Source organism: Mobula hypostoma, chromosome 20 (assembly GCF_963921235.1).
Source record: "Mobula hypostoma chromosome 20, sMobHyp1.1, whole genome shotgun sequence".
In the NCBI taxonomy this organism is placed as follows: Eukaryota; Metazoa; Chordata; class Chondrichthyes; order Myliobatiformes; family Myliobatidae; genus Mobula; species Mobula hypostoma.
In genome coordinates, this window is record NC_086116.1 from 10,053,241 (window position 1) to 10,080,893 (window position 27,653).

At 44.3% G+C, this 27,653-nt stretch overlaps 1 protein-coding gene across 7 annotated transcripts in view; it reads left to right on the forward strand.

Annotated features, from left to right (window-relative positions):
• The window catches only part of LOC134359321 (ATP-binding cassette sub-family C member 9-like), a 199,682-nt gene extending 195,087 nt beyond the window's left edge, over window positions 1-4,595 (forward strand). For 6 of the 7 annotated variants that reach the window (XM_063072379.1, XM_063072377.1, XM_063072373.1 and 3 more), the window contains one exon: window positions 708-4,595. In XM_063072379.1, coding sequence (XP_062928449.1) covers window positions 708-845 — 138 coding nt within the window. In that variant the 3' untranslated portion in view covers window positions 846-4,595. The remainder of the gene's footprint in view (window positions 1-707) is intronic. The other variant, XM_063072374.1, reaches the window with a different exon arrangement.
• The last annotated feature ends 23,058 nt before the right edge of the window (window positions 4,596-27,653 follow it).

Genomic DNA, 27,653 nt, shown 5'->3' on the forward strand with positions numbered 1-27,653 from the left:
TTGTAGATAGGGGTGAAGATATTTGTGCACTCACTTGGTGTGAAACTAACAAAATGCAGGATAACTGCATCGAAGGGTCCGCTTTCCCTCTGTTCCTCTTGGCTCCCAGCCTCACTACACAAGGACTCATGTTAATAAATTTCAGGTGGGACTTCCCTTTTCATAGTGGGTGGAGAACTCGCTCTCGGTTTTCCCAATATGTGTTGCTGCTGGGTGAGACTACGTGCCAAGAGAGCATGTTGAAGAAAGTAGTCCTTACATTGTCACAAAGGCAATTATCTGTCTGACTTGTAAGCATTTGAAAACGCATTGAGTTCAGCTTCTCTGCATCTGTGAGTGCTGGTGTGAGCTTGCTGTGCACCTTTTGTCTAATCTTCACACAAGTGTTTTAAATCTCTGATTGTTGTAAAACAAATATTTCTGAGCTGTGTTGTCCCCCTTTAAACTGCATCTAGTGTTAGTTGGATCATCTAAGCATTTTTCATAACATCATTATAGTGTATCAATGGTTTAAGTCTCAGCAACTGAGAGGGTAAACAGGATTGGTTAATACTAGAACAGAATGAGCTAAATGGCCTGGATCTTTTCCTCTTCAGAATGTGTAAGAGACTTAAAACTTGTGATCCACAATGAAAAATGTAAGTATTTAAGTTCGACCATTTCAGAGGATGTGGGCTGCATTCTAATTGTTCCTCCTCTCCCCACAGCACCGAGTGCATACCATCCTAACTGCAGACCTGGTTATTGTGATGAAACGAGGCACCATCCTTGAATATGATAAACCTGAAAGTCTCCTGGCACATGAGGGAGGCATCTTTGCATCCTTTGTAAAGGCTGATATGTGAATAATCCCGAATGCTGGTATTCCACGTTAATCTTTTTTTTCACTCTGCAACCATGTTTTTTTTTGCATTTTATTATCTAAAGTTATGCAATCTTACTTAGGTCAAAAAACATACTTTCATACCTTCTCTCCAAGACCGTCTTTGCTTTAATCAGTGTCTGTCAGTATAACATGTCACATCCAACTAGCCTATGCAAGCATTAGCCTTAAAATGATTGATTTTTGCACCTTAATGAACCATAGAATGCACTGCAGTGCTAGAGAATTGTCATTGTACAAGACTGAATGGATTTATTCTAACTTCTCAGAATTGCTACATGTTGAATTGTAATCATCAGTAAGTTTTTTTTGTGGGAAAAGTGTTGCAGTTCAACTGAGATTAATACCTTATTACAGATTGCATTGTTTCAAATATTTAGTTATTCAATTTAAAGATAAATTATAAACATGAGGAAGTCTACAGATGCTGGAAACCCAGAGCAACATCCACAAAATGCTGGAGAATCTCAGCAAATCAGGCAGCAACTATGGAAATGAATAGATAGTCAACATTTTGGGCCAAGACTCTTCTTCAGGACCCAAGAAGGGTTTCGGCCCAAAAGGTCAACTATCTATTCATTTCCACAGATGCTGCCCCACCTGCTGAGTTCCCCCAGTACCAGCTCAAGATACATGGCTCTCAGGTGTGTTGTTAACCCTGCCTGACAGTGACCTTCTCGAGATTCACAGCCTTCAGTCTCCTTCGTATCACACTTCCTTTCCTTGCCCTTGACTGTACCCAAACTTTGTGGGCTTTAAACCCCATGGTGGAAGAGCCCTTCCAACTGATATCCTAACAATAACAATGCCCCATATACACAAAATGCTGGAAGTAAATAGGTAGCGTCAGAAGACAGAGCATCACAGAACAGCAGGGCACTGCCCCCCAACCCCGGATATTGTGGTGACCTTTTAACCTACTTCACAATCAAACTAACCCTTCCCTCCCATATAACTCGCACTCCTCCACTTTTCTTTCATCTCTGTGCCCATCAAGGAGTATCTTGACTATCCCCAATGTAACAGCCTCTACCACCACACCCGGCAGGACTTTCCAGGAACTTGCCATTCTCTGTGTAAAAAAGCTATTTTGACATCTCCCTCAAACTTTCCTCTACTCACTTTAAAACAGGGGCTCCCAATCTGGGGTCCACAGGCCCCTCCATTAATGGGAGGGGCATGAAATGGTTGGGAACCCCAGCTTTAAAAGGATGTTTTCTGCTACTGAATATTGCTGCCTGGGGAAAAAAGTCTGTCCACTCTCTCAATCGTATAACTTTATGTACGTCTATCAAGTTACCTCCCGTCCTTTGTCACTCTAAAGAGAAAGGCCCTAGCCCACTGAACCTTTTTTATAAGGCATGTTCTCTAATCCAGGCAGCACTCTGGCAAAGCTCCAATGCTCCTTTGAAATGAGGCAACCAGAGCCAAACACAATACCCCAAGTGTGGTCATAAGTGGCAAAAGCTAAAGATTAGCTTTATGTGGCAGAGAGGAGGTGGGGGAGTGAATGGTGAGGATGTTGGGGAACCTCTGTGACAAAAGCAATGTTGCTGCTGGCTGTTGAGCCAGCCTCATATTCTGATGAGATAATCAGAGGCTGGAGGTGGTCGTCAGAGTGGGAATAGGAAGCAGAACTGAGGGGACAAGCAAGTGGAAAGGGTTGCCTGTGGGTCTCAGGGATATCTTCCCTCCTCATTCTCCAAGCTCATAGATCCCAACCACTCACTGTCGCCCAAGTATACCTCTCTGTTTTGCTTATGAAAAATATTTGAGATATTCTTCATGGAGTTATAATATTATTGAGTGCAGTAATTAGCATATCATCCCCTTGCTGACCATTGTACTTCTGCATGCTGATCCTATTTATCTGCATTAGGTACACAGTATTCTATGCCTTGATAATTTATGTACTTGTTTAGATGCGTTTTAAATGTTGTGAGAGCGTCAATCTTCTCCATCCCCTCAGATGTTCCAGATTTCAGCACCCCCCTGGATTAAAAAAGAACTGCCTCTCAGATCCCCTCTAAACGTTCTGCCTCTCAGCCTAGATCTGCGCCCTCCAGTCTTAGACTTCCCCCACCATGAGAAAAAGATTTTCACTCTGCACTCTATATTTTCCCCCATCATTGTATACACCTCTATCAGGACACCCTTCAGGCTTCTCAATTCCAGCAGAAACAAACCCAGCCTATACAGTCTCCTCGTCACAAAATGGTCCAATCCAGACAATTTCCAGGTGAATCTCCTCTCATCCTTTCCAGTGCAATCATATCTATCCTATTCAGTAGCAACTAGAACTGCACACAATATTCCTGATGTAACCAACCAATGCTTTATAACTGATGTCTCAGCTGTTATATTCTATGCACTGTCGATGAAGGCAACCATTCCATATGCCTTCTTTACCACTTTATCTACTGTGCTGCCATTTCAGGGGTTTATGGAGATGTAGCCCAAAGTCCCTCTGTTCATTAACACTCGCTGGGGCTCTTCCAATAACTGTGTATATGCAACTCTTGTTTGCCCTCCCAGAAAGCACCACCTCTCACTTGTCAGGATTAAAATCCGTTTACCAGCTTTCCAGCTGATCTATACTGTGCTGTGGACTTGGACAGCCATCCTTGTTAACAACTACGCCACCAACCTTCGTATCATTTGCAAACTTAATTATCATTCTTCCATTTGTATCCAAATTGTTAATGTGTATCACAAACATAAAACTTCCCTGTGGTGTAGAAAAATGTGTATGTTTGTAAAAGCCTATAGAATTATTACTGAATGCTGCAATAAATATTTACTTAAGACCAGACTGGTTGCACTGAGGTGCATATCTGCAACTGAGGTTTCAGATTAGTTGACTTTGAAGCAAAACTCATAATCTGCATGTTATCAGAGGGTAATAGTATTGAAATAAGACATGGACAATGTTACTCTAAAATTAACCTGTAACATATGCAATAGGAGTGACAGCCCTCACAAACCATTCATGGGCGGTAAAATACTTGGAGGATGTAATGGGGAGTTCGAGAACTTGCTTTGTTAATGGCCTCTTTCTTTTAATCCCTTTCTAGCTTAGCAATTGGAGGATAATTTTCCACAATTTGTGCTTATTGGTATAAATACTGACTTAAGAAAGATCTTAACATTATCATTGTCAACAATTAAGATATGACAAATTGCCTTGAAATATCAAACGCGTTCTTGTTCTGCAGTGCAAAACACAATGGAAAAACACCTAGAATAATTATGCTATACAACACTCCTTATATTTGTCAGTTAGTACTAATCAACCTGCCTTTTCTTTATCCTTTTGGTGATTGTAAAATGTTGAGAGATTTGTATTTAATGTGTTGAAACTGTTACCTTGGAAATTAATAAGTATCTTAAAGTCAAATCAAATGAGAAGCAGGTGTCGAGGTATGACAAAAGGAATTTTTTTAAATGGTAGAAAATACATTGTACAAGGTAACCGAAATTAGTTTGGAAAGACTTGTTCTACTTGTTGAAATTGTACAAGATGAAAGTAGTAATTTGGCCTCCGTGGCACACTTGGGATGAATGAATACATTCAGACTGGTATTGGTTCCTTTAAGGCTCTACACCAGCCACTGTTGCACTATTGTAAATATGTAATTCAAGTTTCCGTACTGGTTTTCAATGCAAGGCCCTCGAATGTTTGCTTTACACTTCCTTATCAATAAAATGGAGAATTTACACTTTCAAACAGTGTGGTTTATTGAAATGAGCAGCAACTGCATTCAAAATGAATAGTGTATGCTTTAGAGTTGAATGGGAAAATGGGACAAATTAGGTGTTAACACTAAACAGGCACTAAAGTATCATCTCATTTCATATCTCAGGTGTGTCTAGTTCAATTGAAATACATGTACATATTCAGGGGCACCCAGCAACTAAGCTGCAGGGTATGATGTGGCAGGGGTGAAAGGACTTTGCTCTTGTTTTCAGACATGGGTGCATTAATATATATTGTCCCGGAATACAATCAGACTGAGAAGATGACCACACAAAGCAGGACACACTGATAGAACAGGATTGAATCAAAGTTGAAGTTATTGTCATATGCATAAGTGCATGTGTGTACAGGCGCAGTGAGAAATTTGCCTGCAGCAGCATCCCAGGCTCAGACCGCCAGGTAAGCAGCATTCACAAAACATAACTGAAACCAAAGTATACATAATTTTTAAAAGAAAGATACACAAATAGAAAAAAGACATCCATTTTAGTTCAGATAAGCAGTAGCGATTTGGGTTTTGTGTGTTGGTTCAAACCTGACTGATTGAAGAGACGTAATTTACTGAACATGGAGTTGTGGGACTTCAGGCTTCTGCACCTGCCGCCCAATGGTGGCTGCCAGAAGATGGCACGGCCCAGATGATGGAGATCTTTGATTATGTATCTTGCCCTTTAGTGCTTTAGTGGCAATGCCTCCTGTAGGTGCTACCAATGGTGGGGAAGGATATGCTTGTGATGTACTGGGCAGAGTCCACTAGCCGGTACAACTTCTTCCGTTCCTGTACACTCATGTTGCCGTACCAGACCATGATGCAACCAGTCAGAGTACTTTCAACAGTACACCTGCAGAAGTTTGATATACAACGACAAGTGACAAACTAAACCTCCTAAAGAAGTAAAGTCACTGGAGTACTTTTCTTCTAATTGCATCAAAGTACAGGGCCCAAGACAGGTCCCCCAATATATTAACACCCAGCAATTAAAGCTACAGACTCTCTCCACCACCCACCCCCCAATGTAAACTGGTGTTCCTTCCTTATCTGTGGAATGCTGTGCCTCAGAAGGCAGTGGAAGCCAATTCTCTGGATGCTTTCAAGAAAGAGTTAGGTAGAGCTCTTAATGATAGTGGAGTCAAGGAATATGGGGAGAAGGCAGGAACGGGGTACTGATTGTGGATGATCAGCCATGATCACAGTGAATGGCGGTGCTGGCTTGAAGGGCCAAATGGCCTACTCCTGCTCCTAATGTCTATTGTCTATTCCCCTCTCTGAAGTCTAAAATCAGATCTTTAGTTTTGCTGACGTTGAGCGAGAGGTTTTTCAGGTTCAGATTCCGATTTATTCATCACATGTACATTTAAACATACCGTGAAATGTATTATTTGCATTAATAACCTACACGCCTAAAGATGTTCTTGGGGCAGCCCCAAGTGCTGACACCAACGTAGCATGTCCACAATGTTCAGCAGGCCAACATAAGCAGCAGTATCAACAGCAATGGAATAAAACAGGACAAGAACAACAGAACAAGCCTTTCCCACTCGCACCACCCATGCACCCCCTCACACAGACACTCCCAACCCCAGGGCAAGCCACCTCTAGTTGTTGTTGTGGAAACATCCAACCATCTTGCTCTGGTATCCTGACTCATTGCCACCTGCAATTCGTCCATCAATAATAGTGTCATCAGCGATTTTGCCTTTGGCATTAGATCTGTGCTTAGCCACACTGTCACGTGTATGTAGGGAGCAGAGCATAGAGCTAAGTACACAGCCTGGAGGTGCACCAGTATTGATGGCCAGCAAGCAGCAGGTCCCCATGGATTACGGTGTGTTTATAAGGAAACCAAGTAGGCAGTCGCAGAGGGAGGTGCAGAGGCCCAGGTCTTGAAGTCTGATGATGAGTTTAGATGGGATGATTGTGTTGAACATATGGATGAATTATTTGTGTGTGAGGTAAATATGCTCCAATTAGGACATTCTACCTGAAGCATGCTTTCTACTCTAACTTAAACGCAACATTAGAGTCATAGAGTTACACAATATGAAAAGAGCACTTTGGCTTACTATTTCATGCTAATCAAGTTGCATAACTGGGCTAGTCTAATCTTCCTCTGTTTGGCCCATATCCTTCTAAACCTTTCCTATCCATTTTCTGTCCAACTGCCACTTAAATGTCATAACTGTACCCAACTCGGTGACTTCCACTGGCAGCTTGTTCCATATGTGCAACACCCTCTGTGTGGAAAAAGTTGCCCCTTGCATTCCTTTTTAATCTTTTCCCCCTCTTTAAAGCTATGCCCCCTAGTTTTGAGCTCACCTATCCTGAAGAAAAGACTGTGACTACTCACCTATGTCTCTCATGATTTTATGAAACTCTACAATATAAGGTCACCTCTTAACTTCTAAGCTCCATGGAAAATAATCCTAGTCTATCCAGTTTCATCTTCTAACTCAATCACACCAGTCCTAATAACAGCCTTACAAATCGTTTCTGCCTCTTTCTAGTTTAATGAAATCCTTCCCAAAGATCAGAACTACCCAACTTGGTGTCCATAGATCCTTTGGTTAGTGGTAAGGGTCCAAGCATAAGCAAGGTTGGGAACCCCTGCTGCAGATGGAAAACTACAACTGCACAGAATTACAATCAGAATCATTTTTATTATCACTGACATATGTTATGAAATTTGATGTTTTGCTGCAGCAGTACAGTGTAATGCACAAAAGAATACTCCAAGTCTGGTTTCATCAACGTCTTGAGCAGGGCAAGGACCTTCTTACCAGTTCCTATGAAGTTGGCAATGGTGCTGACCATTGATGTATCAAGATTTACTGGCCAGAGGCGATAGTTTTTGCAACATTTTAAGATTTACCATCTGATGCTATGTAGGTAAGGGCAATGATACTCCCTGTTAATTAAAACGAACTATGTTGCATTCTCTCTTATATTTGATTATAGCTGTTGGAGGAAGCATACAACTTTCCCACAATTGCAGATCTCTCCACGCTGCAAAGTAGCATTTACTTCATACACATGGTCTCGTCGATGAGGCATTTGAATTCTCCCATGTAAACAAGTTCAAGTTTAATTATCGTTCAACCATGCATAAATACCAATGAACACAGCCAAACTAAACAGTGTTCCTGCAGGGTTGTGGTGCAAAGCACAGTACCTTCAGTCATACATAGCACAAGGCTCATGTAAGATAACAATAAACATACAGTCACACAGATTTATATATATAGATATGTATATGTATGTGTGTGTGTATATATATATATATATATAGACACACACATACATACATATGTATATATATATGTGTGTGTGTGTGTGTGTGTGTGTGTGTGTGTGTGTGTGTGTGTGTGTGTGTGTGTGTGTGTGTAATTATTTATTTATTTAGCCCAATTCCCTGACTGGTATGTCCTATGAATTGATGGTACATGGATGTTGTCAGCAAGAATAACCTGTTCTCAGCAGTCCGCGGACAAATGTACACACACACATGGAATGCAGTTATCTTCCACCAAGTGAACACAGGAGGGCAGCACCAATGGATGGGGCCAGCCCTAATCCAGCATGGACACCACCTCTGGACTCCCTTCCTGTATTGCTGCAACAGGCAAGCCTGCGGCATAAGGCCTACCTTTCGCTACAGTCGAGGCCACACAGCTCCCGTGCCAGTAAACCAGTGATCCGGACTTGCAATATTTTACATTACCAATGTCCAAGAGAGCCCTGCGATCGCAAGAAAAACATCCAAGACGATCACTCATTGTTAGACTCCATGCTGCCCCCTCGCACAACTCCGATGCCTTTCTGTAGCAGGCAGCAAGCCCAGCTCCTCAGGCAATGAGCAACTCGCTGATGGGATAGACCTTAACTACTTCAAGTTCTTAATGTCCAACATTGCCTTGCGATCATAAAAAAGACATTTTAAAAAAGACAGAAACATCTTTCGTTGGCCCCAGAGAGGCCACTGCATCTGAGCACACCACCATCTTACTGGAACTGGAAATGAAATAAACTAGAAATGGGACACATTTCCTGAATGATTCACTGCTAGTTTGGTAATTGGGTAATTATTGTCATGTGTGCCAAGGTTCAGTGAAAGAAATTTATTTTGCATGCCATCTACACAGATCATTTCACAAAAGTGTTTTAAGGTCATATGAGGTCAAAGCAATAATAGAATGAGAACATACACTCAATGGCCATTTTATTTGATATCTCCTCTACCTAATGAAGTGGCCACTGATTAAATGTTTGTAGTCTTCTGCTGCTGTAACCCATCCACTTCAAGGTACAACATTTTGTGTGTTCAGAGATGCGCTTCTGCACACCTCTGTTGTAATGCATGGACTTTTGAGTTGCTCTCACTTTCCTGTCAGCTTGAACCAGTCTGGGTATTCTACTCTGACATCGCTGATTAACAAGGTGTTTTCAACCACAGAATTGCCGCTCACCGGATGTTTTTCTTTGCTTTTTTGCTCCATTCTCTATAAACTCTAGAGACTGTTGTGTGTGAAAATCCCAGGAGATCAACAGCTTCTGAGATACTCAAACCACCCTGAATGGCACCACCAATCATTCCACTGTCAAAGTCACTTAGATCACTTTCTGATCTTTGGTCTGACAACAACGGAACCTCATGACTATGTCTGCATGCTTTTACACATTGAGTTTTCAGCCACATGATTGACTGATTAGATGATTGCATTAATGAGCTGGTGTAAGGTGTATCTAATAAAGTGGGCACTGAGAGTAGTGTTGATGTTACTGAGAAAATGCAGTGCCTCCTGAGAAATAAATGGCAGGAGCCATGCCATAGAGTCGTTGAGTAATATAGCAGGCCCTTCAGCCCAAACGGTCCATGCTGTCACAGCATCCTCTCCGCTAGATCCAGTTGCCTGCGTTTGGCCAGAACCTTCTATATGTACCTATCCAAATGCTTCTTAAATTTTGCAATTGTACTCACCTTGAGTACTTCCTCAGGCTGCTCATTCCAGGTAATCACTGCTCTCTGTGTAAAGAAGTTACCTCACAGTTCTCTTTTAAATCTCTCCCCTTTAATATTGTATCTCATTTTGGATTGCCAACTATGGGGTAAAGACTATGGCAGTCCACCTGATCCATACCTCTCGTGATTTTATAAAATTCTATGAGTCACCCCTCATTCACCTGTATTCCAAAGATCTAGCATAGGCATTCTCTCCCTATAACTCAGGCCAAGCGGCGCCTTGTAAATCTCTTCTATACACTCTCCAGCTTGGCAAGCAACACACATAAAAGTTGCTGGTGGATGCAGCAGGCCAGGCAGCATCTATAGGAAGAAGTACAGTCGATGTTTCAGGACGAGACCCTTCGTCAGGACTAACTGAAAGAAGAGATAGCAAGAGATTTGAAAGTGGGAGGGGGAGGGGGAGATCCGAAATGATAGGAGAAGACAGGAGGGGGAGGGATGGAGCCAAGAGCTGGACAGGTGATTGGCAAAAGGGATATGAGAGGATCATGGGACGGGAGACCTAGGGAGAAAGAAAGGGGGAGGGGGGAAGCCCAGAGGATGGGCAAGGAGTATAGTGAGAGGGACAGAGGGAGAAAAAGGAGAGAGAGAGAGAGGGGAGGCAATGTCTTTCCTATAAGGTGGTGACCAATACTGTACAGAATACTCCAAGTGAGGCTTGACCAATGACTCATATAACTGCAACATATTGTCTCAGCTCAAAGACCCTGAGCTACAAAGATCAGCATAGTAAATATCTTTTTCACCATCCTCTGTATTGGTGTGCATGAGTGGTAGAATCCGGGAAGTATGTAGGGAGAATAAAATGTGGCCTTAGTGTAAATGAGTGGCTGATGGCTGGCACAGACTTAGTGGGCCGAAAGGCCAGTTTCCATGCCATCTCTCTCTATTCCCCTAAACTCTTTCTCTCTGATACCACACTCACAGCCTTCTAAAAACAAAATGGCCTAGTGATTCCAGTTTTCAGTTTTTATTCCATTAATTAATCAACAAACTGTGATTACACAATCCTATGTGCTGTCGTCTTCTTTAATAATCCTGTTTTGCGTCTTCTGAAATTCCAAGGACACCACATCAATCTTCTAGTCTGATGGTTACATAGTCAAAAGCTTCCAATAGATTTTTCAACCACAATTAGTCTTTCAAAAGTTCATTTTTATCATGACATTTCCCATCATTTTTCCCAAGCGCCCTGTTGCCACTACTTTAATAATGATACTGGACATTTTAGCATTTTGGAGTGGCAAGGATTTACAAGAATGTGAAGAGCAGGACTGGTAGTGCAATCCAAGACTGAGGAAAACACTGTTGCTGGGGAGGGAGATCTAGATCTGAGGATAATAGTGTTCTGGGGAGATCCAGGAATGAGGTGAATGCGTTTAGTAGGGAGATCCAGGAATAGGGAGAATTTAGTTAAATGACTTAATACTGCTGAATTACAGTTTTATCTATCAGTACCAATGGCAGAGCAGACTCGATGGGCCAAATGGCCTAATTCTGCTCCTAGGTCTTATGGTCACATGAAGTGCTGGGAAGCATAATTTTTCCATTCCAGCTTCTGAGTTCCAGTGGGAGCAGACAGCCATGAAGTTTAAATTCATAGGAAAGTCAGAGGGTAAAGGTCTCCCTATACACCAGCCCTAGGGGAGAGATGGGAATGCATTGCTCCATTGCTGCAGTTTTTAGCTTTGCTGCAGGCTTGTTCTGATGTATTTTATATAGCTGTTAGGAATGTGTGAACGTTGTGAAATAAAAGACCCTGAGCAATGTTGTCCTCCTTAACTTACAGTCACATTTATTCAGACAATCAATGCACTTCGGTTTAAGGACATCAAAGACTTTTGACTCTTCAGCTGAGACAGACGAACAGGACTGAGGCACGGATAAGACCAGGAGCTCACTGAATAACAAATAATAGACAAATGAACTACAACAACTTTTTAGAAGGTAGCTTTTCACCATGAATAAATGAATTAAAACTTGTAGTCCACAATGCAGACGTAAGTATTCTGAGGCTGAACAATTCAAATGATTTGCAGCTTATCTGAATACTCCCAGTATCCTTGCAGCATCTCAATAGCTGTGAAACTGACACTCAGGATGGGCAGGGGCAACAAGGCACCAGTGGCCAATGTCAGAGCATATCCACTTCAGGTGAGTAGAAGAAAGCTTGGGACAGATATCAAAGGTAGTTTTTTTTATACACAGTAAGTGGTGGGTGCATGGAACACACTGCCAGGGTTGATGGTAGAGCCAGATGCATAAGGAACATCTAAGAGACTCTTAGATAGGTACATGGATTTAAGAAAAATACTTATTTTTATTTTAATAGAAATACTGCATAGGGCCGCCCCTTCCATCCCAACGAGCTGCACTGCCCAACAACCCACCCTCACCTAATCACAGGACGATTTACAATGACCAATTAACTTAATAACTGGTACATCTTTGGACAGTGGGAGGAAATCAGAGCACCAGAGGAAACGCTTAAGCTCGCGGGAAGGGCGTACAACTTTCTAACAGAAGATGGCAGAATTGAACTCCAAACACCCACTTCCCAAGCTGTAATGCATCAAAATAGAGGGTTATAGGCTGTGCAGGAGGGAAGAGTTTGAATGATTATGGAGTAGGTTTATATTGGTTGGCACAATATCATGGTCTGAAGGACATGTACTGTGTCCTGTGTTCTATGATAAAATCAGAAATAAAAACAGGAAATGCTAGAAATACTTAGGAGGTCAGACAGCATCTGTGGAGAGAGAAATAGAGTTAATGTTCTAACTTGAAATATTAACGCTGATGCTGCCTGACCTGCTGAGTGTTCCTACCACAAACAAGAGAAAATCTGCAGATGCTGGAAATCGAGGCAACACACACAGAACGCTAGAGGAGCTCAGTAGGCCAGGCAGCATCTGTGAAAAGGGTACAGTTGGTGTTTCAGGCCAAGACCTTGCAGCAGGACAGGAGAAAAAAAAAAGATGAGAAGTCAGAGTTAGAAGGTGGGGCAAGGGGAGGAAGAAATACAAGGTGATTGGTGAAAACGGGAGGGGGAGGGGTGAAGTAAAGAGCTGGGAAGTTGATTGGTGAAAGAGATACAGGGCTGGGAAAAGAGGAATCTGATTGGAGAGGACAGAAAAGAATAGAAGAAAGAAAAAGGGGGTGGAGCATCAAAGAGAGGGGATGGGCAGGCAAGGAGATAAGGTGCGAGAAGGAAGAAGATGTAGAATAGAGAGAGGGGGGCATTACTGGAAATTCAAGAGATCAACGTTCATGCCATCAGGTCGGAGGCCAGCTGGATGGAACATAAGACGTTGCTCTTCCAGCCTGAATGTGGCCTGATCATGACAATGGAGGAGGCCATGGATGGACATGTCAGAATGGGAAGTGGAATTAAAATGGGTAGCCACTGGGCAATCCCACTTTTTCTGGCGGATGGAGCCAGAACATTGTTTTCCTAACATTGTTTTGTTTCAGATTTCCAACATAGAACCATACAACCATAGAACACTACAGCACAGAAAACAGGCCATTCGGCCCTTCTAGTCTGTGCTGAAACTTTATTCCGCTAGTCCCATTGACCTGTGCCCAGTCCATAACCCTCCAGACCTCTCCCATCCATGTATCTATCCAATTTGTTCTTAAAACTTAAGAGTGAACCCGCATTTACCACGTCAGTTGGCAGCTCGTTCCACACTCCCACCACTCTCTGAGTGAAGAAGTTCCCCCTAGGGGGAACATTAGGGGGAACTTCTTCACTCAGAGAGTGGTGGGAGTGTGGAACGAGCTGACATCTGCAGGTTTTTTTTAATTTTCAGACTTGAAAGTCTTTTGGCCTGAAGTGGACCAATTTTAATCTATTGTTAAGTCTGACAAGTAGATCTACCTGAGCTCTTGTTTGCACATCAAATATTTCTTCTTGTTTATCTCCACAACAGTACATTTTTGTTTTACACTTGGCATATTTATGACTCTCTACCTTATGTCAATCACTCATTAACTCAAAGAATAACAAAGCTGGGGTTTTTAACTCCCATCACAATACCTCACATGGTTCTTTAAGGTTGACATAGCCGGGGGCTGGTAGTGGGGCTAAGCGCCCACTACCTAAAAAAAAATGCTCCCAATGGCATGCATCTCAGATAGCCTCTGACAATCAAGTCCAGCTACAGACCTTCGTGTGTGGCTTAACTACCAAGCCCGGTAGAACTGTTTCTACTGACAAAAGAAAGGGAAGATGTGGGTTACGGTGCCTTGAAATCAGTCACTTCAGGCAGATCAGGGCTCATCGGTTGTGGTTGGCAGCTCTTCTAGGAGATGCACAACTCTGATCTCAAACCTCCGCTGCTTTGTGGCTACACCCACTCATGTGGAAGGCTTTGGGAGTAAACCTGAGCAGAAATTCGGAGCTAGAGTCCCCAAGGCAGTTCTACATTGAGTTCAATGCTGACTGTGATGTCGCTGGCGCCAGACAGTATCAGTCTCTGCTGTTCCTTTGGATTTATCAGCTGTGTGGTGAGGGGGAATCTGCTAAATGGGCAACAGCTTGCTCTCCATGTCATACTGCCCTGGGTTCTGCATCACATAGGCAAGTAGGATATAATATCTATGGTTGACCCTGACCAATGGTGAGCCTCAAAAGAAAATACTTCCCATACCATCATATCTGTTAGTTCTAGATGGTAATGTTGGTGGAAGGTGTTTGCACTCTTGGGCCATCACAACTATGACCTCAGATCAAGTTATCTTTCACAGCACAAAGCATTTTTACAGAGAAATATCGGAGTTCAAGACCTTTCAGTGAGACAACTGTGTTGCTCCAAAGAGTGCTATAGGAGGTCATTCTTATCTTTGGCCATTAGGTTCTATAATGAGTCAACCTATAGCAGGGGAAGTGAAGACTCCCCTCCTGTTAGACTGTTAATAACCTCCATTAACCAGAGCTCTGTTTAAGCTCGGTTTGCCACTCACTGCTATTGCGGACACCCCGTGCAATACTATCATTGCTCCTTAACTAGACAGTGGAAATGTGCTCCCATTACTGTATAATATTACAGTAATTTGTTTGGAAAGTTAAATAGGTTATAAGTATTTAGAGAGGAGATAAAAATCAGAAATTGCTGGAAGTAGTCAGCTGATTAGATTGCATTTATGGTACATCAGGTCTTACTTATACAATGAATGGGGCCATTGAACCCATTCAAGTAAATACTAATTATCTCATCAGTCTCATTTCCCCCCTCCTCACTTCCCTGTGCCATTATACTCTCACATGCCTATCAATTCTCCTTTGTTTCTGATGCTAACAAGATACACTGGGGTGATTTAGAGTAGTTATTTAACCTTTTGACAGGGATTTGGAACTTGGGAAATCCATGTGGTCAGAGGGAAGATGTGCAAACGTCAGCAAAGTCAGGTTCAAATCTATTTCACTGGAAAAGTGAGGCAGCAGTAGTACCCGTCGTGACACTGTGCTGCCTCTTTCACTCATCCCTCATCAGAAGTGAAAGCTGCCTGTGTTTGGAAATCAAAATGAGCAGATTCAGGGAAGCCCCAGATCCATTGTTCATAATGTAATGTTTATAAACTTGTCAGACTAAGTTGGCAACCACCTCTTCTCTTCACTTCCATGATTGAGAAGCTCAATTATCTTGTCCTTAAGATTTGGGCTTTTACTTTTGAAGCTGGTTGTCAGCCCTACACAGGTAGGCAGCTTCCAGTCTCCACCCAGCCAACAGGAGTCACCTGCCACTTGTTTCCAACTCATCACCTGCAGCCTATTTAAACCCCACTTGCATTCACAGTTCTTATTCACCATTGAACTAGTCAGCCTCAGTCAGTTGCTCGTGGCCTTCAGTTACCTTGTCGTGTTATGTATCCATTCCCTCTTGTTTCGTGGCTCCTCGTGGCTTGGTTATTTTGCGTTTTATTGTTAAAGTGATTGCTTACTGCTAAATCGGCTCGGCTGCTTTGTTTGGTTTAAACCTCCTCTATACCTCCTGACAAGATGTATTGTTTATTATTTATTGTAATGCCTTTATTAATCAAAGTATTGAGTATAAGAGCTGGAATGTTATGATGAGGTTGTATAAGGCATTGGTGAGGCCGAATCTGGAGTATTGTGTTCAGTTTTGGTCACCAAATTACAGGAAGGATATAAATAAGGTTGAAAGAGTGCAGAGAAGGTTTACAAGGATGTTGCCGGGACTTGAGAAACTCAGTTACAGAGAAAGGTTGAATAGGTTAGGACTTTATTCCCTGGAGCGTAGAAGAATGAGGGGAGATTTGATAGAGGTATATAAAATTATGATGGGTATAGATAGAGTGAATGCAAGCTGGCTTTTTCCACTGAGGCAAGGGGAGAAAAAAAACCAGAGGACATGGGTTAAAGGTGAGGGGGGAAATTTTAAAGGGAACATTAGGGGGGGATTCTTCACACAGAGAGTGGTGGGAGTATGGAATGAGCTGCCAGACGAGGTGGTAAATGCGGGTTCTTTTTTAACATTTAAGAATAATTTGGACAGATACATGGATGGGAGGTGTATGGAAGGATATGGTCCGTGTGCAGGTCAGTGGGAATAGGCAGAAAATGGTTCGGCACAGCCAAGAAGGGTCAAAAGGCCTGATTCCGTGCTGTAGTTTCTATGGTTCTATGGTTTATGCCTTGTTTATTATTTATTGTAATGCCTGCTCTGTTTATTATCTTGTTTATTATTTATTTGCAATGCCAGCACTGTTTTGTGCACTTTATGCAGTCCTGGGTAGGTCTGCAGTCTAGTGTAATTTTTGTGTTGTTTTATGTAGTTCACTCTAGTTTTTGTATTGTTTCATGTAGCATCATGGTCTTGAAAAATGTTGTCTGGTTTTTACTGTGTACTGTACCAGCAGTTATGGTTGAAATGACAATAAAAAGTGACTTGACTTGACTTGACTTGAACCACCATTTCAGCCAGCAGAGTCTGCTCATCACTCTCAACCAATTCGCCATCTCATTACAGCAAACCTGCGCCAGTCAACCCCCTCCCTTGGAGTCCCAGACCATGTCTGTCACATTCATTCAGCATCTCCTCAAAAACCAATTGTATTGCAAACTAGAGAAATGCCAGTTCCACAGCCCAGCCATTTCCTTCCAGGGTTATGTCCTTTCAACCCAAGGCGTAACCATGGACCCAGTGAAAATGTACACCATCGTTGCATGGCCCCTCAAACAGATACAGCACTTCTTGGGCTTCTCCAACTTCCACTGCTGTTTCATCAGAATCTACGGCCTCTCACCTCCCTCACCATATCACCGACCTCACAGATAACCTGGTCTGCTGCCATGGACCACACTTCTAGTTCTCCGCCATCCGAACACCCTTCAGGCCTTTTCATGATAGAGGTGAATGCATTGGATGTGGGTGCCATGGCCATCTTCTCCCACTGAGGACCCAATGGGAAGACACAACCTTGCACCTCTTACTCACACAAGTTAAACTCAAATCCATCAATTTAACCCACACCAGGCTCACTGGGCCCTCTTCTTCGTGCATTTCAACTTGATCTCCAACTGGCTTGGTTCCAAGAACACTAAGGTGAGTTCCCTATCCCACCAATTTGACCGGATGAGATGGAGATTGGCCCTCATCCCATCATTTTATCATGACAGATCCTTGCCCCAGTTGTCTGCCATTCTGAGAACTAGTTTCACCAGGCCCTACAGCATGAGCCTTTTACGGCCGACACACCTGACAACCGTATGTATGTGCTGCTGGATGTGCGCTCTGAGACACTCCAATGGACCCACTTCTTACCCCTCTCCCATCAGCTAGGTGGAAGACGGACCTGGGTTTTCTACGACGCCAGTTCTGGCGGCCCACCATGATCACAGATGTATGTCAGTTCATCACTGCCTGCACTCAATGTGCAGGGTCTAATTCCTCCAACCAGCAGCCCTCTGGGCTCCTGTGGCCCCAACACCTATGTTCCCACATCACCATGGATTTCATAATGGGTTTGCCACCTTCTGATGGGGCTATGACAGTGGTGGGCCAGTTTTTCCAAGGCAGCCCTCTTCATCGCCCTTCCCATACTTCCGTCAGCTACTGAGTCAGCGGATTTGGTTCTCCAAAATGTAGTTCGCCTCCATGCTTGCCCTCAGGATGTTGTGTTGGATAGAGTCACACAATTCATCTCACACCTCTAGCAAGCCTCTTCTGCTGCCTATCATCAGCAGACCAGTGGTCAGTTAGAAAGACTCAATCATCAAGTGGAGAAGTTTCTATGTTGCTTCACCACCTCTAACCTTTCCACATGGAAAAAGAACCTGCTCTGGACCAAACTATCTCCCAAATCTACACACCTCCTCTGCCATAGGTATGTCACCCTTTGAAATGCTTCATGGCTACCAGCCCATGTTGTTCCTTGAGGACAAGCCAATGGTGGAGGTCTAGTCCTGCAGGGCATTTGTTCGCCACTGCCAGAATGCTTGGAAAAGGGCAAGGAAGGCCATCCTAGCTACCTGCCCAGGTTTCCTACCACCAGGCCAACCTCGGGTGTCACTCAGCCGGACTACTCCACCATGAAGACCACATCTGGCTGTCCACCTGAGATATGCCCCTGTGCATTGATTCCTATGAGGTCTTGCCCTGGTTTACCAGTCCCTTCAAGATCACCTTTCACATCACTTACTATCTCCATCTGCCACTGTCCCTCAGGATCATACCTGCCTTCCATGTGTTCTGCCTCACGCCTATTGACCACTCAATCCACCTGGGCCTGCACTTTCAGAACCTAGGATGGTGGAAGATGGTCCAGTGTACACGGTTTGCTGGTTGATGGATTCATGTCATCGTGAATGGGGGCATGCAGTACCTGGTCAGCAGGGAAGAGTATGGCGCAGAGGAGAGATGAAACAGGGTACCATCCAGTTTCATTTTGGATCCATTGCTCATTGAGAAGTTCCACTGGCCTCATCCAGATCACCCTGGTGCTAATTGTGGGAGGGGATTGTCTGTCAGGCCTGTACAGGCAGTCACATCCCAGTTTCCACCCAGGTGTCACCTGCCACTCATTTCCAACTCGTCACCTGCAGCCTATTTAAACCCAGCTCTCATCCCCAGTCCTTGTTCACCCATTGAACCAGCCAGCCTCAACCAGTTGCTCCTAGCCTTCAGTTACCTTGTTGCCTTGTGGGGTAAGTATCCAATCTCTCCTGTCTTGTTTTCCCTCGTGGCTTGTTATTTTGTAGTTTATTATTAAAGTAATCACTCACCACTAAATTGGCTCCACTGCTCTGCACTTGGGTTAAGCCTGCTCTGTTTCCTGACACTGGTAGATGCTTTGATTACATCAAATGAGAATTTGGCTCTGCAAAATCTACGTTAGTGCAAAGCTATCAGACGATTGATGCTAATGAGAGAGATGAGAAAGACAATGGAGAAACATTCAAAATGCTAATAAGAGAGAAGAGAGGGATTAAAGGAAAAGAAACACAATTCAGAATATTGGCAGACCGGTTGCTTTGAACCTGAACTGTTTGAAGTTTGATGGACAGATGATACCCCAGCAGGGGGATAAAAAGAGCAGGTTTGCAAAGGCACGTGACACACCACGAGACCACGAGACCCTGGAAAGAGCAGTGTACCCCGACAAGTGGTGGGAGTTTGGAGGTCCGGTTCACGGGAACCGACCAGAGGCTCACAGGGTGTAAAGGTACGATCAGTGGGAACCTGGGGTGTGTGTCCGCCCTTGCCTAGGTGCCGGGTTCACTGTGGAAGAACAATCGTATCCGGAACGGAGGGGTCACAGTCGGTGACCACAGCGGGGATTTGAAGACATAAAAGGGTCTGCCCGAAACCAACTGCGAAGACATCAAAGGTCTGCCTGAACCAATTTGCATCTCTCTCTCTCTCTCTCTCTTTCTCTCTCCAATGGTACAACAGTGATTACTGCGAACTGCACTAAACTGAACTGAACTCTGCTTCACTTAAGACTGATCATTTTACCCCTAGACTGAGATAGAGCTTGGTTGATTCCTATTGCCCTATTTCTGTGTATATGTGTGTATTATCATTGCTAACCTGTTACATTGATATCCTTACAATTAGAGTACTGTATTACTTATGTCTTTAATAAAACTTTTATTAGTTCCTAATAATCCAGACTTCAATGAGTGTTCCATTTCTGCTGGTTTGGCAACCCAGTTACGGGGTACGTAACATAAGTGGGGATCTCGTCTGGGTTTTGAATGCCAAATTTGGGACTGGGTAAATTGATTGGGTTAAAACTCCCGAAAGAAAGAAAGGGAAAACAGCAGAAATGGAGACTGAGGAATTTCTAAAGGTGCCAACCTTGGAGGCATTAGAGGATGCCAGGAAATCAGAATTGGTGACTGTTGCCAAACGGTTGAATCTTTTTAAGGGGAAGCTGACAATGAGGAGAGTGGAGATGCACAGAGCTATCGTTAAGCATTATGTATCTAAAGGTGTGTTTCCCCACGGGGAGCTGGAGGTGGTGTCTATGAGCAAACTTGGTGGGGAAGCAGTGCAGCTGCAGATGGAAAAATTGAGACTCGAGCATGAGTTCCGGGTAAAGCAGTTAGAATGGGAAGAGAGAGTACAGCAGTTGGAACGAGAAGACAGAGACAAGCAGTTAGAACGGGAAGAGAGAGAGAAGCAGAAGGAAAGGGAATTTGAACTGGAGAAGTTAAGGATGATGCTAGAGAGGAGCCAAATGCCGAACCAAGGTGAAGGGTTCAGGGCGACCCAGGAGGTTAGGTTGGATCCCCCATTTGAGGAGGCCGATGTTGATCGGTACTTTCTACATTTTGAAAAAGTCGCTGCAAGTCAGGACTGACCGAGGGATAAGTGGGCTGTTTTGCTTCAGAGCGTATTTAAGGGGAAGGCTCACCAAGCTTACTCAGCAATGTCAGCAGAAGATGCCCAGAGGTATGATGTAGTGAAAGAGGCTATACTCAGGATTTATGAATTGGTCCAGGAGGCACACCAGCAAAGGTTCCGGAATGTGAGGAAGCAGTGGGGCCGCACGTGTTTAGAGTTCGCCCGTGAGATGCAGATGGTGGTGCGTTGGTGCGTCTCGAAAGGGGTCAGTGGGGATTATGACAGACTGCTACAGCTAATACTGATTGAGCAATTTAAAGGTTGTATCCCTGAAGGTATGAGGCCCTATCTAGATGAGAAAGAGGCAGAAACCTTAGCCGCAACTGCTAAGTTAGCGGATCAGTACGCATTAACACACAAAGTTTACCCCGAGTAAGAGCTACCAGAAAGGGTAGTCGAGAGGGCGGAGAAAGTCCACCGGAAAAGCCAGAAAGTAAGCCGGGGACTAGTGAGGAGGATAAGGAAGACAGGAAGCAGTTTGGTAGGAAGTCTCCTGGGGTCGTATGTTATAATTGTGGGAAAGCCGGTCACATTGCGTCCAGGTGTTTTGCCCCAAAGAAGGAGATGGGGAAAGGAAAAACGGCGACTCCAACTGGCTGTATTGAGCTGGCAAACAAACCGCTAGGAAGAGGTCTAGGAAGAGGTCTGATAGAGTTCAGGAAGGGCGTGAGAAGTTTATTTCGGCTGGATTGGTGTTGGTGAAGGAGACAAACCCAGTTCCAGTAGGGATCTGGAGAGACACTGGGGCTCGTCAGTCATTGATCTTAAGGAGGTTGTTAGACTTTAGTTCAGAGACCGAGACTGGGGAGGTCAGTGTGATAAAAGGCATTGGGAAAGGGACTAAAGCAGTATCTTTGCACCAGATACACCTAGAAAGCGACTTAGTCTCCGGACCGGTCATGATAGGGGTGAGGCCTGAATTACCGATGGAAGACGTGGAGGTCTTACTCGGTAATGACCTTGCAGGCGGAGATGTGTACCCAGCAGTAAAGCTGATGAGCAAGCCTGCCAGGACTGAGGACCCGCCCATGGACTCACAGGTTTATCCCGTTTGCGCAGTGACTCGGCGCATGTCCAGAAAGGCTGCCGAAGCGAATGTAGATTTAGCTGAGGTGTTTTTACCAGCCTTGTACCAGGAGGGGTTAGAAAGTGAGAAGAAGGAGCATAGTGGAGCGGAAGGAAGTGAGGGAGTTGAGGTGGATTTACCATTAGCGAGGGAGGAATTTATACAGGCACAGGAACGAGACGAGGAGCTGATGGTTTTGACGGAGACAGCTCTCTCCGAAGCAGAGATAAATAGGGAACCAATGGGCTATTATGTGAAGGAGAGAGTACTAATGAGGAAGTGGAGACCAAGTACCGTGCCCGCAGATGAGGAGTGGGGGGTGGTACACCAGGTGGTAGTGCCGAAAATTTATAGGGACGAGATTTTTAACCTGGCCCACAAGATACCCCTCGGTGGACATTTTGGAGTGAGGAAAACAGTCGATAGAATTATGAAAGAGTTTGACTGGCTGAACATGAAGAAGGATATTATTGAATATTGTAGGCGATGTCATTTATGTCAGGTGGTAGGAAAGCTGAACCAGGTCCCGCCTAAAGTGCCCCGTCGACTGATAGCCGCTTTTGGGGAACCTTTTTCCCGAATAATTGTGGATTTTGTCGGTCCCCTGCCCAGAACTGCGAGTGGGCAGGAGTATGTGATGACTATGATGTGCGCCGCCACCAGGTTTCCGGAGGCGGTGCCCCTGGCCAGCATCAAGGCTCCCGCAGTGGTAAAGGCACTTGTGAAATTTTTCACTACGGTGGGGCTGTCCAGGGAAATCCAGTCAGCTCAGGGGAGTGTCTTCACATTTCACACATTCCGACGGATGTTAGATGAGATGGGAGCAAAGCAGATTTTGGCCTCCGCGTACCACCCAGAGTCCCATGGGGCATTGAAAAGATTCCACGCAACATTAAAGACCATGATTAAAATTTATTGTCAAGAGAACGCTAGGGGCTGGGATGATACTTTGCCTCTTCTGCTATTTGCTGTAAGGGACACGGTTCAGGAGTCATTGGGGTTCAGCCCATTCGAGCTCGTCTTCGGTCATCGGCCCAGAGAACCTCTGACCTTACTGAAAGAGCAATGGTCCAGTCCGGCAGTACAAGTCAATGTGATAGACTATGTTTTAAAATTTCGTGAGAGGCTTAAAAGGATCTGTGACCTTGCCAAAGAAAATCTACGACTCTCCCAAACTAAAATGAAACAGTGGTATGGTAGACATGCCTGCGCACAAGTGTTTCAAGTGGGTGATCGGGTCTTAGTTCTATTTCCAGTGGTAACCAACCCCCTCCAGGCGAGATTCCACGGTCCGTACAAGGTGATTAAAAAGATAGATTCTTTGAATTATGTTATCGAAACGCCGGACAGGTGTAAGCCAACACAATTAGTACACATTAATATGTTAAAAGCTTACCACGATCAGAAAGCAGATCTAGTTGGTGTTATCACGAAAATCAATGAGGCTGGGGTGCCAAATGATAAGGGGAAGACCCATCTTGAAAAGATAAATATGGTGCCGACCAGATTGGAGAACTCTATTGTTTTGGCCAACTTTGCTGATAAGGTCTCTCACTTAACCCCTGAACAGAGCGAGCCGCTGACAAAGCTAATTAACTGGCATGCAGATGTGTGTCCGGATGTCCCGAGACGATGCAAAGTGACGGTACATGATGTTGTTGTCACCTCAGACCAGCCTATTAAGCAACCCCACCCCTATAGGATGAACTTGGAGAAGGGTAAGCTAGTGGAGAAAGAAATTGAGCACATGCTAGCCACAGATATTATTAGGCCATCCAAATCGGAATGGGCGTCTCCCTGTGTGGTTGTCCCGAAAGTCGATGGGAGCATACGATTCTGTACAGATTACAGAAAAGTGAACGCCATCACAAAAACTGATGCTTACCCCATCCCAAGGGTAGATGATTGCATCGATAAAGTGGGGAGAGCTAAGTACATCACAAAGATCGATTTGCTGAAAGGGTACTGGTGCGTTCCTTTAACCGACCGGGCTAGAGAAATCTCAGCATTTGTATCTCCATCTGGGTTATACGAGTATAATGTTTTACCTTGTGGCATGAAAAACCCCCCAGGAACCTTCCAAAGGATGATTAATTCAGTGATGAAAGGGTTAAAGAACGCAGAAGCGTATATTGACGATTTAGTGGTCTGGAGTGACACGTGGGAGGAGCACATTGTGGCAGTAGAGGAACTGTTTAAACGGCTGTCTGAAGCCAGCCTGACAGTGAACCTTGCAAAAAGTGAATTCGGCCACGTGAAGGTCACTTATCTGGGATTTGTGGTAGGACAGGGGCAGCTGGCACTGATGCAGGCTAAGGTGTGGGCTATCTCTGAAGTTCCCATCCCGACGGACAAGAGAGCTCTGAGAAGGTTCTTGGGGATGGTGGGGTACTATCGGAAGTTTTGTAAAAACTTTGCAGATATTACCCTCCCTCTTACTAAGCTCTTGCCGAAGAATGCAAAGTTTGTGTGGGATGACCTTTGTCAACAAGCCTCCGAGAGTCTACAGGCTATTCTGTGTCACCACCCTGTATTGAATGTGCCTGACTTTTCAAAACCCTTCTCCCTAGCAACAGATGCTAGCGACGAAGCGGCCGGGGCGGTGTTGTTACAGACAAAGAGGAGATTGACCACCCAGTGGCTTATTTTTCTAAGAAGTTTAATGTCTATCAGAAAAATTATTCCACTGTGGAGAAGGAATTACCAGCAATCATACTAGCATTACAATTGAAGACATAAAAGTGTCTGCCCGAAACCAACTGCGAAGACATCAAAGATCTGCCTGAACCAAATTGCATCTCCCTCTCTCTCTCTCTCTCTCTCTCTCTCTCTCTCTCTCTCTCTCTCTCCAACGGCACAACAGTGATTACTGCAAACTGCACTAAACTGAACTGAACTCTGCTTCACTTAAGACTGATCATTTTACCCCTAGACTGCGATAGAGCTTGGTTGATTCCTATTACCCTATTTCTGTGTATATGTGTGTATATGTGTGCATTATCATTGCTAACCTGTTAAATCAATATCCTTTTGATTAGAGTACTGTATTACTTATGCCTTTAATAAAACTTTATTAGTTCCTAGTAATCCAGACTCCAACGAGTGTTCCATTTCTGCTGGTTTGGCAACCCAGTTACTGGGTATGTAACACTCACCACTAAATTGGCTCCACTGCTCTGTATTTGGATTAAGCCCGCTCTGTTTCCTGACACTGGTAGATGCTTTGATTACATCAAATGAGAATTTGGCTCTGCAAAATCTACGTTACTGAACCGTTCAGTGTCAAGGAAAAACAACTTAGCTGACATAATTTTGGAAAGATTGGTTTCACGGTTGAATTAGTAGAACAGGTCAAACGCAATGTTTATAAAATGACATCTTCATTAATATTTAGTGCATATAACTAAATTCATTCATTAAGGCTGCTGTCACTTCTTGCTTCAAATCAGCCACTACCATCCCTATGCCCTGAGAACTTTGCACCTTCAGAAAAAAATGACTACTGTCCAGAGAGGCTGATGCCAATGGTCATGGAGTGCTTTGAATGGCTGGTGATGGTACATATCTAAAAGTCCATTACTGCCATAACTGGACCCTCATCAATATGCTTACCAACAAAACTGCACTTGTCATTCACATTGCCATGACACACCTAAAAAACAAGGAAACTTATGTCAGAATGCTGTTTCTTGATTTCAGTTTGGTATTCAACACAATTGTCCCACAGACCTTGGTTTAAAAAACTCTTACTCCTTGGTCTAAGCATACAACTGTGCAACTGGTTGTTGGATTTCTGAAACAACAGACATCAAACAGTCAACTGCTCCTCCCTCCCCTTTATCTTCAACACGGAGCCCCCCGGGGCTGTGTGCTAAGCCCTTTGCTGTACACTCTGCTCACAATTAACTGTATAGCCAAGCACCCCGAGTAATCACATTGTTAAGTTTGTCAATGACACCAGTGGTGGGGTGGGGTGAGATGACTTACGGAGAGGAGGTGACAGAGCTCAAGAGCTGGTGCCAGGCAAATAAGCACTTCCTCACTGTCAACATCACTTTCAGGGTGGTTACTGCCTTCCAGAGACCTCACACCAGTCTCACCCCTCCATACACCGACAGCACAACAGTGGATTCTGCAAGGAGTTTCAAACTCCTGGGAATGCCCATCTCGCACAACCTCTCATCGTCCCAGAACACAGCCTCCGCAGCCAAGAAACCTCACCAACGCCTCTAATTTCTGAGTAGGCTGAAGAGAGATTGAGAGCATCCTAACACGCTGCATCACTGTGTGGCATGGTAACTGCACTGTGGCAGACAGGAAATTTCTACAGTCGGTCATTACACTGCTCAATGCATCACCAGCTCCAGGCTGGCTGACGTTAAGGACATGTATATAGAAAGGTCCAAGAAAGAGGCTAGCAATAATGTGAAGGATCCCACCCACACTGTTTATGGACTAATTGTCCCAGCTACCATCACGGATCTGTTATTTATTTATATTCACACATTCTTTTTCTCTCTCTCATTTTACTCCCTCTGTCCCTCTGACTATACCCTTTGCCCATCCTCTGGGTTTTTCCCCCCCCTCCCCCTTGTCTTTCTCCCTGGACCTCCTGTCCCATGATCCTCTCATATCCCCTTTGCCTATCACCTGTCCAGCTCTTGGCTCCATCCCTCCCCCTCCTGCCTTCTCCTACCATCTTGGATCACCCCCTCCCCCTCCCACTTTCAAATCTCTTACTAGCTCTTCCTTCAGTTAGTCCTGACGAACGGTCTCGGCCTGAAACGTCGACTGTACCTCTTCCTAGAGATGCTGCCTGGCCTGCTGCGTTCACCAGCAACTTTGATGTGTGTTGCTTGAATTTCCAGCATCTGCAGAATTCCTCGCATTTATGTATTTGTATTTATTGTGTTTTTACTGTGTTATTTTTGCGTATTGTGTATTTTTATGCTGCATCAGATCCAGTGTAACAATCATTTCATTCTCCTTTACACGTGTCTGCTGAAGAATGACAATAAACCATCTTGAATGCTGAAAAAAAGAAAATTAACCAACTGCTGTATTATTGATCACTTTCACATGCAGTCTCACAATACCATCTACTGTACCAGTAATTTATTGTAAAAACACAACACAAGTTTTTGTTTTAGTTTTGAATTTGAACACTAACAGTATACTTGTCCCCCTCATGCGAGTGGAACCAACTTGTATTCTGCTCTTTACTTGTTTCACAATAGCTGTATTTGTTGAGCTTCAGTTTCACATAATCTTGGTTGAATCACTTCACACCCTATTGAATTCTGCCCATGTCCAATTAACAAGTTCTCTTTCAGAGAGAGCACAAATTTCTCTGCAGATGCTGGGATCAAAGCAACACTCACAACACGCTGGAGGAACGCTGCAGGTCGGGCAGCATCCGTGGAAACGATGAGTTGACGTTTCGGGCCGGAACCCTTTGTCAGGACTCTAGAGGGAAGGGGCAGAGGCCCTATAAAGAAGGTGGGAAGGAGAAGGCTGGTAGGTTCCAGGTGAAAAACCAGTAAGGGGAAAGATAAAGGGGTGGGGGAGGGGAGGCAGAGAGGGGATAGGCAGGAAAGGTGAAAATAACTTCTCTTTTGGCTCTTCCCACTTACTTCAGACTAAGCGTGTAGTTATGGGAACTCGCATGGGCCCCAGCTATGCCTGCCTCTTCGTTGGTTATGTGGAACACTCTGTGCTCCAAACCTATTCTGGTACTGCTCCCCAACTTTTCCTTCGGTACCTTGACGACCACATTGGTGCTGCTTCCTGCACCCATGCTGAGCTCGGCAATTTCATCGACTTTACTTCAAATTTCCACCCAGCCCTCAAATTCACTTGGTCTATCTCGGACACTTCTCTCCCCTTTCTCGATCTCTCGGTCTCCATCTCTGGAGACAGACTGTCCACTGACATCTTCTACAAGCCCACTGACTCTCATAAATACCTCGACTATACCTCTTCCCACCCCGCCACATGCAAAAATGCCATTCCCTATTCCCAGTTCCTCTGTCTCCGCCGCATCTGCTCC